The sequence below is a fragment of the Xiphophorus hellerii genome, chromosome 24 (assembly GCF_003331165.1).
Source record: "Xiphophorus hellerii strain 12219 chromosome 24, Xiphophorus_hellerii-4.1, whole genome shotgun sequence".
NCBI lineage: Eukaryota > Metazoa > Chordata > Actinopteri > Cyprinodontiformes > Poeciliidae > Xiphophorus > Xiphophorus hellerii.
This window is the reverse complement of record NC_045695.1, coordinates 11429714-11442568: the sequence shown is the minus strand read 5'-3', so window position 1 is coordinate 11442568 and position 12855 is coordinate 11429714. Positions and strand designations below refer to the sequence as shown.

Genomic DNA, 12855 nt, shown 5'->3' with positions numbered 1-12855 from the left:
GTTATTCCTGAGTGGTTCTTTTTCAATGCGAGTTTATTTTTGTTTTAATTTATTACTCTTATGAATACATTTCTGATGAGAAACCATTTTGAGGGAATTTGAAGCAAGTTTTATTTTTGAGCGAGCTAATTCCATGAGTGGAAATAGTTAATTCTGCTTTAAAACAAAAAAATGTATGCTGTTATTTTCCTAAGAAATATTCAGACATAACTTTTCTGTTTGCTACTCTTCCCACAGGATTGGAAAAATGTGCAAAATACACAAAACTCATCGAGGAGTAAGGTGCCTTGACTTTTGGTTGTGATGCAGTCTAAGGTAATTCTCTTTAAAAGTAAAAGTTTCATCAACAGATCAGGGTTTTTTGTAGAGTTGGACAAGCTTTGCTCCATAGTTGTTTTTAATATTTTACATTAAAAACAACGTTTAAACTTTAAATGGATCGTGAAAATTTGACATTCCTCTGACAAATAAAACAAGTGTTATTATATAGGTTTTATGAAAAGTGTCCTGCGTTTACGTCACGTAATGTAAACGATTACGTGACGTAATCGTTTACTCCAACAACAGCAACAAAAACCTGACCTATCCCTTTAAATGACACATCTGCGCAACCTCAAACTAAGCAGTACTTTTCAATTCCTCAAGAGGGCGACAAAGATTCGGAAACGAAATCCTGCTCTTAGCAACCACGTAAATCCACATCGACACCGTAAAGCAGCAGCATGTGTCGCGAATAGGGTACTGTATCAAAATAAACTTTCCCAGTTTTTCACTTGCAAATTTATTACCTCGTTTGAATAAACTGGAGTTGAACGCCAAGCCCGGTTTATTCGAATAGATTTGCATTTTATAGCGGTGGAATATTTATAGATCGCAACAGCCTTTTGTTGTTTACCAAAATAAGATTACAGTTATGATCTAGAGTAGACGGCGTACTCAAAGTAATTTAGCTTGGAAGTCCAAAAGTGGGCCTATGAAATTAATTCGTTACTTTGTTTAAATAAATATGTTTGTAATAGTTTAAAAGTAATTGTAATGAATACAACAAACAAGCAAAAGTAAACTGTATTAAATTAAGAAATTATTGATAACAGACTGCATTTGTAGTCATTATTTGTAAATAGCTTGTTCATTATTTACGTAATGTAGATCATGTTCTGCATCATCTGGTATTTGTGGGGCTTTTATTTTGAAAGGAATCCAAACATCCTCTGACAGGAAGCTTCCCGCAGCAACAGCAGCCCTAGAGACGGCGGTGGCGGAGGTGACAGTTGGGCTTTTCGCTATCTAGGTAAGTGGGCTTCAAGTTGGCGACGAATTTGTCATTGTAATGTCTTTTCTTTGACGTTTATTTTTATTTTATTTCATGAGTCGTGTTCTAGTCGGACTAGCTGAGGCGGACGAGACGTTTCTGTCACATGAAGAGGAGGAGGAGGAGGAAGGGGGGCTTAAAGAAATAGAAACAGGCTTCTTTTATGACAGCTAGGTTTTTAGCTAGCTTGACCAGGTACGGTGGGAATCGTATGACAGCGTTCAGGCCGATAAACCGACGGTCTGTTGTATGTTTAGGTTTAGCGGTAAGCACAGAGTACAGTGAAGTATTATTACTGTATCTTGACATAACCACCAGAGTGTATTTACTGTAGCATGTGTGTACACCCTGCCGCGACACTGTAATTATTCGTGTTGTCCTACACAGCCACACCTCCAAAGAGAAGAAGAAGAAGAGGAGTGGAGAAGTGGGATTACAGGCCGTGGAGCTGCACGTCCTCCACAGGAATTAGTTCTGACCTGCTATGGAGTAATTTTGGATTCTCCCGGAAAAGTCATGGATGGCTTCGGATCATGACTGCCAGGGAAGTGACCTCTGTGGGCACCGCAGCCTGAAGGAGGGGGTGTCCCTCTCTGTGGCACTATGGCATCCAACGAAAGACTCTACGAGGTGTGGATGCTCTACTGCACCAAGGTGAGATGATCTACTGCTCCCATAATCCTCCTAAAGGTCAAATGGTGATGTTTCCTTGCATCCAGAGATCCAATCACTTTGTACTGGTGACACAGGAAGATGCAACTTTATATTTTGTAGATTTGTTTGGTATTTGTCCACCAAAAAACTTTCTTTTTGTATTTCTCCACCAATCACAAGTGGAAAAGTCTGGAGGTTTATTCAAGTATTTTCAAATAGACATATCGCAATAAACAACAAATCAATTATTCACATAAAGCGAGCTCAATAATTTCTATTTGTATAACTTATTGTTTTTCTACTTCTACCAAAAACTGGATGACAAAAGTCTTCAGTCGACTGCTTTGTTGTTTCGTTTATTTATTTTGGATATTTAAATGTCTTCCAGTTTCAGTGTTTATCAGAACTTAAAGGTTCTTGGTCTTTGGGAACGGTCTCTAAACAACAATAGTATTGTTTATCGTGATAACTTCTGGGACAATTTATTGTCTGGTAAAATTTTCTCTATTTTCAAGGTATACATATATGTATGAAAAAGAAAGTGGGTTTATGGGAAAATGTGTGTTTAAGTACCAAAATGGTGCATCTCCTTCCCTCCTTCCATCTCTCTACATTCAGCCATCCATCTTTTGTCCAAGCAGCAGACTAGCAGAGCAGGCGTTCCTTGAGTCAGCTGTTGGCTAGATTTAATTCACTCTGCGATAAAGCACGCGCACATCCTGCCGTCCAATCAAAACAGCCTGCCTAAGCTGCTCCTCACGTGAGCCTGGCTGCAGCCCCTTACTTTCTTCCCTCAGTAATCCCTCACCATTACACACACAGACACACACGCTATGCACAGCTCACTACACATGAAGCTGTTATTCCTCCATGCAGCATATGACATGTAATAATCCTCCTGCTGAGAAGTTAAGAGTGTGAACGCTGACGCGGACGGTGTGTCTTCTACCTGCGCCGCAGGGTTCTTGACAGAAGCATTAAGTTGCTGTCTTGGTTGCGCACAACAGTCCCAATCAGTTGTGAAAATGCCAGCTATGTCTGGAAGCATTTGTTCTAGCTGGACTGTGTATTTGCATTGACTAAGAAAAGATCGTTTTACTTCATCCTGGCTCTGAGCCAGAGTCCACAGGGCCGGGGTTTATCTCTGCGTGAGGCCAAAGAGTTGTAGAGAGAAGAGCAGTTCAATAAACGTTGGCCCTTTGAGCCTACATTGTTAAAGTATTCACTCCCTGGAAGTTTTGCACATTTTTTCTGCCACAAATGTTAACATATTTTATGACCTAGATCAACACAAAGTAGAAAAAAATGCTAGGAAAAGTGTATGTTTAATTTTTTTTTACAAAAAACCTGTCCCTGCTAAAAAAGGATCCCCTACAACATGAGGCTGCCACCGCCATGTTTCATGCTGTATTCATGGTAATGTGCTTTGTATTCTTTTGTCACATAAAGTCTCAATAAAATGCATTGAAGTTTGTGACAAAATATGAAAACTTCCGCAAAACGCTATAGACATGGAGTATGGGACTTCCCTGAACTATATGTGTAGACATGTGTGAGGGTTGCCCGGATAGGTTTTCTGTAAGAAGAACCTTGTAGTCATGTGGGTTATATCAGACAGGAATGTTTGTGTGAAATGCCAGACCTCCTGAGGAGCCTCTTCTTCTCTCTATCCAGCTCAAACTTGCAATGAAATACCACAAAAGTATCAATTTATGTATTTGAAAGTAAAACATGGAAATATTTTACTCCTGATTCAGAGATTTTAGGAGCTTACACATTGAGTGATGGTATTGTGACATGAAGCTTTAAAGTAGCATAAAATATATCAATAGAACTACTAGTGAGTCCTATCAAAACAGAATGCTAACATTAGCTTAGCATTTCGGAATACTGTTCTGTTTGAAAACATTGTTAGCTAAAAAATGTCTGGAATTTCTTCAATACTGTAGTTGTTTTCAATAAATTAACTCATTTATAACTTTAAACACTAATATTACTCTCATTATGGAGCTTAGTTAGCATGTAGGTCAATATAGCCTCCATCATTTGTAGGTTAGTAGTTTAAAGGCGTGTTTTAGCTGGGCAAATATGGTAGAAGTAAAAGCTATTACAACCTTTCTCTGTTTGGGATGAACTGGTTCATCCGGTCCAGTCAGGTAGACTATCTTTTGTTTCCATGACAGCCACTTAGTTCCCGGTGCTAAAAAGGAGGAAGAGGCTTAGCTTCTGTTTTCTCTTTTAGCTCATGATCCAGAGGTCAGAAATGTGGAAGATGTGAAGCACATTTCTGTCTCTGGCAGCTGTCTGAGTGGCAGCGTTTTCAGGGATGAGGTCAGGAATTGTCTCTGGTGCAGCTGTGGAATCCGTGTTGGGAAGCACGAAGGACTCTCTGTTAGTAAATTGTGTTGTATTTTCACGACTTCAACTGGGAAATAAAATGGTTAGTAGGAAAAATGTGTCTTAAAACACATTTTCTCCTCCATTACGCTTTAACGACTGTAGTTCATAAGATTAACTTGTGGCTACAACATTAGAAATTTCTCGGATTTATTTTTACTGCTTTAAACTTTTATACTTTATATAACATTACAGGTACAAGTTTGATGTTCATTATTGGGATTTGATGTGATGGACCAAACAGAAGGTAATGCTTAACTGTGGAGCTCTTCAAATTAACTAAGAAATGTGTCCTTTTCCTTCTGCTCCACACTTAACTCACTACGTTATGTTGACCCATCACATAACTTTCCAGCAAAATCCACTAAGGTTTGTGTCTTCAGTGCAGCAAAATGTGGCGCAACACTTCAGCTTTGATGTAAATCTGCTGGAGTTGACTCCGACTTGCAGAGGGGTCACAGACGACTAGGGCTGTTACATAGCTCTCCTCTAAGCTGTCTCTCATTGGTCCGGTGTTGTCCCCTGACAGTCGAGGCCTCCCTGAAACGGAAAACGACCCTGCATTACCTTCCCTCCTCCACCGGGTTATTAGCTTCAGAGCCTGCAGGAGAAAGTCAAGGCTTTATCGTGGTTTTTGAATAATGCCGGTTTACGCTCCTAAAGCTTTTGTTTGCTGCAGAAAATCCTCTAAATTCCCCGTCAAGGTGGAACAAGCCTCAACTGCCTCTGGGGATCATTTCACCCTTCGTTTTGCTAACTCTAGAGGAGAATGGCCAGCTGTCTACAAATCATGGATTTCCATTTAAGATCACAGAACCGACGCCCCACCCTGCCCTCCTTCGAGTTGCTTTTTGACTCAAGTGGAGGAAAAAGCGGCAGTAATTTGCATAAACCTCTGCACTCCTGGGAGATGGAAGAAAAAAAGATGACAGACACAGGCTTGCAGTCTACATCCCATATTCAAACTTGCTGCAGGCTGTTTTATCTCTGTCATGAATATCTCTGGAATAACAGTGATGTCATCGCTCGAAGGGGTTTTAACTCCTCCCATTGGCGTCTATAAATACACGTGCAGGAGTGACATCATGGTCAGAGGAGTTGTCGCAGAAATAGGAAATGATGTCGGGCCAAAGAGGGAGCAGAAACACAAACAGACGACCTTTAAACCTAAAGAGAGGAGAGGGTTAAGCGCCAAACCAAACCAGGTCACGTGTTTCCACACAAACCCGACTGGGAAGCCATTCAACCAGCTGTTCGACCACAGTGGTATACTCATACACTTTATACACTTAATGATTCTTTTTTACATTATTTCTGTAATCCTGAAGTTTTTAAATTTAGCCCAGGAAGCCGCCCTTGTACTTACTAGACACATTTAAAAGCCATCATTCATGCTATTCCTTTCTTTACTTGTAGAAATGTTAAACTAATCTCTTAGCTACAGAGAAAAAAAAGGCATATGGTATCAACTTATTGGGTTCATTTGGACAAAATGCACCAAACATAAACAAGAATTACACTTTGAATCTGAAGATTAATCAGGTCTGGTCAGGCTTTTGCAATTTTTGATACACTTTATCCAACTGCTTCGTCTTTCTCATTACTTCACCTCCAATTGATGATGGAGGTTCCTGGCCATCGATCGGTGTTTTACTCTCCACTGTAACATGCACACCAACCTCTGATCAATGTGAAATCTCCTTTTATAGAACAGAGAGCATCGATCTCCTGATTTCACGGCGGTCAACGTAAACAGATCGTTTGAAATGCCATTCAGTCTCCTGGTGCGGATCACGAGGTTTCGTTTTTATTAAGGCTGAGGAGGTGAAACGCCATGTTTGTGATTGCTACTTGCAAAGTGTAGATGGTTTTGTGGGTGTGCATGTGTGTGTGTTTGCCCAGGTCTTGATGACAGATGAGAATAAACAGAGCCAGGGCGTGTTCCCCCTCCGGCACAGTCCAAACCCTCAATGGGCATCTGTACTGGTGCTTAAAAGAGGGCATTCTTTAAGACACACACCACAGTCATTCAGTCAGTGTTTCCTGCAGGCTGCAGCCTCTTGAGAGTAAAGCTGCTGTCTTGAATTATTGTCTTTAAGTGATCTGGCAGCAGTATCCACATCGGGACAATAGGATATTTATTGCTTAAGTATAAACTGGCTTCAGCAGCGGCCAATTAAAAATGCTTTTCTCCCACTGTTGACGTTGATTTATGCGGCTGTAGGAAGAAGGCACTCATGCTTTTCTCCTTTTAGCTTTTTCTTTTTCCACTCAGATGTCTACTAGCCTCTTTTTTCTCCTCTTTCCTGGTCTCACACACACACACACACACACACACACCCCTACAGCAGCCAGCGTTGCTAGATTGTCTTGATGACTTCACTTGGACTCGTGCTGATTCACACGGCCTGTTTGCTTCGTTTTGGCTGATTCACTCTCTGACACGCAGACAGAACCCGTCAACCTTTCTGCCCCGTTTCCACTCTTTCACCAGACAGCAGTGAAGAAAAAGAAACATCTACAGTCATGTTTCTTGTTATTCTTAGATTCCCACAGTGTGATGACCAATAGCAGGGCCATTTTCAGCCCTCAGAATCGTTTTCTGTGGACTTTAATTGAGGAATGGTGGAGAACTGGGCTGCCATCACAATATCCAGACCATATTAGTTCCAGATATATTATTGGCAGGCACAGTTTACATACTTAGCACTTGATATACATTTTCTACCGTCTTTGAAATTGAAATACTGCAAAAATGTATCCCGTTTGGGATTAAATTATATATGCTGCTCTAATGTAGATAAACACTTTTGTTTTTGCTATATAGTTTCATGGTAGCCATATTTATAGAAAAGAGACCCATATTCTGTTTTTGTTGCTGAAAATGGACCCACACGATTTTTGAGATTGGAATACTTTTCTATTAAATAACCTTTTTATTTGATAGTTTAAACATATTTTTATTTTAAAATCCTCCCCACCTCCCACACCCCCAAAGAATTGTGATTGTAATTTTGGATACCACAGTAAAGTGTGAAATAAAAATGAATAACAAATGTAGTTGCTTTAATTTAAAACAAAAAAGAGAATTATTCCAACTGTGAGTAAGTTTAGTGATATTTTTCAAGTAAAAACATATTTGATTTCAAAGATATCTGCAGAAAAAATATTTATATTTATTTGTACAAACTAGAAATTTTCTGACAACTGAAAGAAATATTATTTTATTCCCAGCAATGAACACAAAATATATTAACTACTAGCTTCAGTGTAAGATTCCAATTAAAGGAAGCAATTTTATACAAATATATATTTTCAATGTAAAGCATGTTGACATATATATGCTATTCGTTCAGGAGAAAGCGCAAGACTGAGCAGATAACAGGAAGGCCCGTGGTATCACCAAAGTTTCTGTGTTTTGTTTTTTCTTTCTGGTTTGAAAAATGTAAAATAAGGAAATATTGGCCACCCACATTGGGATCCATTCATTCTTAGAGGATTCTGACTGAACAATGTGAAGGTATGCTCATCTACTTTCATGGCCACTAATTTTCTGGTATGTTTTATAACGTAAGGAGCTAGATTTAGCTCCTTTGTTTTTAAGGAGCTAAATCTATTCCTCAGCTTTCGTTTGGATGTCTCATCCTTCCCCTTGTTGTTGTTCAAGGAATTTAGCTAATGTTGCTATTCTAGTTTCTAGAAACCCGGCCTCAGAATGCAGCCAGGCCAGTTTCCCTCTCCAGCAGGTGAAGGAAGGTTATCCTATCTCTCCTTAGACATTCCTTTTCCCTTCGTCTGGCAGCTGCAACCTTCTGTTTTTATGGTAGCAATTTCTTGTCTGACAGGTTTTTAATTGTTGCCTCGGGGAGCAAAGTACAACCGCCTGATGTTAAACCTGTTGAGCAGTTCTTGAGGGAATTTCAACCATTTCTCTCATTCACAGATGGAGTTCTCAACACGTGTTGGGAGTATTAGGCTTGTAGATGGTAGTGAGAAGAATCACACCAGCAGTCTTGAGTCACTCGCCCAACCCTCCATCCTGTCCATTGTTTGAGTTGTTGCTACTTATGAAATGCTTCCTAACTGCCAACATGCGGGTTGTTTTGGTCACATGCCTCAAGGTGTGAATGGTTATGAAACAGCCTGAGGAGACGAGTCCCGGCTGCAGTGTAGGTGTTAGAAAAATGACACCTGAGGCCACTTCCTCTTTTTGGTGTTGGCTTTAAATGCTTTCTCGCTTCTTGTTCTTTAATATGTAGATGAACCAATGAGTGTAACTGCTGTTTCCTTTTTCTCCAATGTAGAGTCTGAAGACTTTGGATGTTTGGGTAACCCTAAAGCGTTGAATTTAAAATGTATCAAAAGAACAACAATGTTCTTCTCCCTCTTTCTTCTTTCTTTCCTGGACTGAGTTAAGCATTTTCTTGAAATTTTGGATGTCTTATCGTAAGCCTGCTGGTTGAAAGCGCTTTCTTTATCATATTGTTTTCAATTCTGGTTAAAATTTCAGCAGAATTAATCACTTATACATTTGTGATGGTAGGACAGAAAGGACATTATCCTATCATGCCTGCCAAACAATTGGCTGTCACTTAGATGGCATCTAATTGTTGTTTAGGTGATGCAACATTGAGCTTAGAAGATTTTTTAGTTTTTTTATACCTCCTGTAAAGTGAAAGCCTGTCAGGTAGCAAACAGCTGTTTTTTTTGCGATCATTTTCCAATCCTATACAACAACATCTGTCTTACTTAATTGCACGTCTTCATGTTTTTTTCTATTTTGAAAAGTCTGGCACTGGTGATTTTCTTCAGATTTATTTTTTAGCTCAACTTGACTGATTTTACTTTAAGACATTTCTCACATCTTTACCTAATAAATGTTTAACTTTTAACACATTAACTAACAGTTTTATCCTCTTCTCTTTTCCCTTTGGTCCTTTGCTGCTCCCTTGTTCTCTGTCTTCCTCTTCCGGATTTTTCCAGAGAGATCCAGACTACTTCAAGATATGGCTGGAGATTTTCATCAGCTCGTACGAGCAATGCCTCGACGTAGACTTCGAAAAGCCCCCTTCCAGGTAAGCGCCGGTAAACTTCAAAACCAAACGTAGCGCAGCCATGACACGTGATTTGGAGCAGAGCAGCTACATTTTGTTGCAGGTATTATCTGATTTCTTGGCTGTCTGTGCTCAATCACATGAGTGTCAGATGAAAGTTGTTTAGCCGAGGCATGCGAGACATTGGAGTCGCTCTATACTTCCATTAAAGATGGCGTCTGTCTTCATCACTGTGTTTTCAGACCAGACGAGGTTCCACCTGTGTTGACGCTGCTACCCGACAACATCCTGCAGGTTTTGCGCCACCAGCTTCTGCAGTGCGTCCAGAAAGCATCAGACGGCCTTGAACCCGAGCAGCAGAACCTGGCGCTGCTGCTGCTGAAGTTCCTCATCATCATCTGCAGGTCGGATAAGAATTAAATAATCCAGATAATCCTTCCTACAAACCAACCCACTGTCTGATTCTTTATGGTTGTTTCTCAAAGGAACTTGTCCAATGTCGAGGAGATCGGCACTTGCTCTTACATCAATCACATCATCACCATGACAACACTGTATATTCAGCAGGTTTGACTCCAGACGCTCTCTCATAGGAGTAATGATAGTGGGACACGTGGTGGCAGGTGTGACGGGTTTTCTGTTTGTTGGTTTACAGCTAAAGAGTCGGACCAAGGAGAAGGAGATGATGGACCACAGTCAGGCGGAGGACTTTGTCCGCCATTCGCTGGCGTTCTGCGAGAGCCTCTACGACCCGTACCGCAACTGGAGACATCGGACAAGCAGGTAACCCCTAAAATAGTAGTTTTTCTCTAGTTATTTACGTGGATACTGGTTAATAATAAGCTAATTCTACAGGCTATTTTCCGTTTGTTTGTTTTTTTACATAATCTAGAGTGCATTTTATAAATTATAATTTTTATAAATGTCCTGGTTTATAATTTGGTCATTCCAGGATTTATTTGTACAGGACAAGCTTATAAATTCAGTATATGATTAATTTGGTTATTGGACAAATAAATGCATGTGATGAAACTTTTCTTAGATTTCTCCTCTTCTGTCTCCGCAGGGAGCAGCTGGGCGCCGTCGAGAGGGGAAGGCAGAAGTACAAAGCAGCTTCGCTCACCGTTGAATTCGTTCCCTTCTTTTACCGTAAATATCTCCAACAAACCGTGACGTAATCTGATGACCAAGCCGACGGTGGTTATAATCTCACGGTTGATGGGTGAAAATCGCCTTATCATCCTCTCTCAAATGACTCGACAGGTGCAGATGAGGAAGTTGTAAAAATTGCACAACATAAGCTTCCCTCTTCTGTTTCATCTCTGCTTTTCCTGTTGAATCCGCTCTGTGCCTCTGGTTCGTTTGCCAGGGATGAGATGAGCAGATAGTAAATTCTGGCGGCCATGTTGAACAAAGAGGCTCTTCTGTCCCGTGTCGTATGCACGGCTGCTGTGGTTTTGCAGAAAAGATAACGCTTGGGGCCCGACCAATTAGCCTGTCGTCTGTTTTATGCTGTTTTGGTGACTTCTGCTTGGTAACTAGTTGAAGTTAAAGGAAGTAGACATCCTGGAGCCACAATGTCAGATTTCATTCCTCAGCCGGATGTGTTGACAGATGGGTTAATAGATGACCAAACTCTAAAGTTAACGGCGCGGCTGCAGTCTGGATGATATCTGGGTTACAGATCGGCTTTTCATGCTTGACTGTTTTTGTTTGGAGAAAATGACAGGAGCCTCAACAGTTTGCTTGGTTTAAATTTAGAGATCAAATATGTTGATTTATGGTTTTTATTTTTGGTTTAGAGTGCTTCCAGGAGAGCGAGCATCTGAAGGAGAGCCTGAAATGCTGCCTGCTGCACCTGTTTGGAGCCATAGTAGCAGGGGATCAGGTGAGGCTGGGGTCAGAGGTCACAAAGATGACAGGCTGTAAACATAATCCTTCAGCTTCAGTTGAAGCATATTCTTACTTGCAAATGGTTCGAGTTTAATTTGGATGGAATGGTGAATATAGATGTTTGCTACTATATTTTCTTAAGAACAAGATATAAACAAATCTTCCTCCAACTCCAACAGTCACTCTTTGTGTTTTTTATGTAACATAAAATCCCAGTAAACATAAATTAATTGAAGTTTGTCGTTGTGAAAATGGGGTAAAGTCCCAGAGCATCTCGTCTTGTTTCTCCGCCTGCAGAGGAATGCTCTGCTCGCCATCTCTCCAGCCACCATGGAGGTGCTGATGCGGGTTCTGGCCGACAGCTACACGGGAAGCTGCTCATCGGAGGAGGCCGAGGACTGGGACAGCGAGGACGTCAGCCGTATGGCCCTGCTGACGTTGGGGTGCCTCAGGGAAGTGGTGCAGTGCCTGCTGGCTTCCAGCTCTGACCAGCGACAGGTGGAGATCGCCTCCGTCTTGGAAAACTACTTCAAGCTGCTCAACTCGGACCCAGCTGCTGTGGTCGCTGCTAAGCAACAGCAGCAACCAGCCAAGGGTCGGGTTCCCACACTCGGCCGACACTGGGAGATTCGATTTGTGGCGCTGCAAGTTCACATGCTAGGTAGTATCTTTACCCAAACATAAACAGTAATAATTTCTTCTGTGTTTCTCTGTGTGTTAATTCCTTATATTTCTGGCTTTCAGACACAATCAGGGACATGTTCCTGTGTTCAGACAGGCCAGTTCTACAAGCCATCTTCCTCAACAGTAACTGCTTTGAGCATCTGACACGCCTGCTGCAGAACAGCAAGGTAAGGCCTGGAGACGCAGCTCAGAGCAGCCAAAAATAACCAGAATTTACATTTACTGTGTGGTATTTCAGATTTAACGGGGCAAAACATCAACAGTGTTAAATAGTTCATGAAATAATATTTTCTCACTACAACCACAAATTTAAATCCATGTCTGTGGTTTTAACAGGGCTGGGCGATAAATCGATTTTATTGATCGACAGAAGTTTTGTTTAATTTTTGGTTCAGAGTGACGTCTACCGCCATCTTGTCTGACAAGCGTGTTTTACAGCTTCTATTCATCTGGACATTGAATTCAGGTCAACTCTGCTTCAGTATGTTAGGGTCAGGTTAAGATTTTAGTTTTTAATTAAAAGAATCAAATAATAAAATCAGGACAGTAAACGTTTTATGACTCCCAACACAAAAAATAGCAGAAAATTAAAATGAGGAATGTTGAGCATTTGCTATGAGTTTTAGAAATAATGCTGAATAGAAATAGTTAATCTTTTAACACATCAACATTAAATTATCAATACAGGACTTTAAAACAACTCTGTGTTTTTAAGAATGAACGACACAAACTGAGCTGGTTACTTCAGATCCTGATAACTTTAAATTTTCTCAGCAAAACTGTTTTTTTCCTGGCAAAATTGCAACTTTTCCAGCTAAAATTCAGACTGTAATCTCATAATTAATGAAAAATAGAAATGAA

The 12855-nt window shown here is 40.6% G+C and overlaps 1 protein-coding gene across 2 annotated transcripts in view; it reads left to right on the top strand.

The window, feature by feature from the left end:
- Nucleotides 1-118: 118 nt before the first annotated feature.
- nbeal1 (neurobeachin-like 1) overlaps nucleotides 119-12855 on the top strand; it is a 38895-nt gene continuing 26158 nt past the window's right edge. For both annotated transcript variants that reach the window (XM_032556800.1, XM_032556799.1), the window contains exons 1-11: nucleotides 119-315; nucleotides 1197-1291; nucleotides 1700-1966; nucleotides 9347-9438; nucleotides 9660-9821; nucleotides 9903-9984; nucleotides 10073-10200; nucleotides 10484-10566; nucleotides 11220-11305; nucleotides 11608-11971; nucleotides 12055-12161. In XM_032556800.1, coding sequence (XP_032412691.1) covers nucleotides 1916-1966; nucleotides 9347-9438; nucleotides 9660-9821; nucleotides 9903-9984; nucleotides 10073-10200; nucleotides 10484-10566; nucleotides 11220-11305; nucleotides 11608-11971; nucleotides 12055-12161 — 1155 coding nt within the window. In that variant the 5' untranslated portion in view covers nucleotides 119-315; nucleotides 1197-1291; nucleotides 1700-1915. The remainder of the gene's footprint in view (nucleotides 316-1196; nucleotides 1292-1699; nucleotides 1967-9346; nucleotides 9439-9659; nucleotides 9822-9902; nucleotides 9985-10072; nucleotides 10201-10483; nucleotides 10567-11219; nucleotides 11306-11607; nucleotides 11972-12054; nucleotides 12162-12855) is intronic.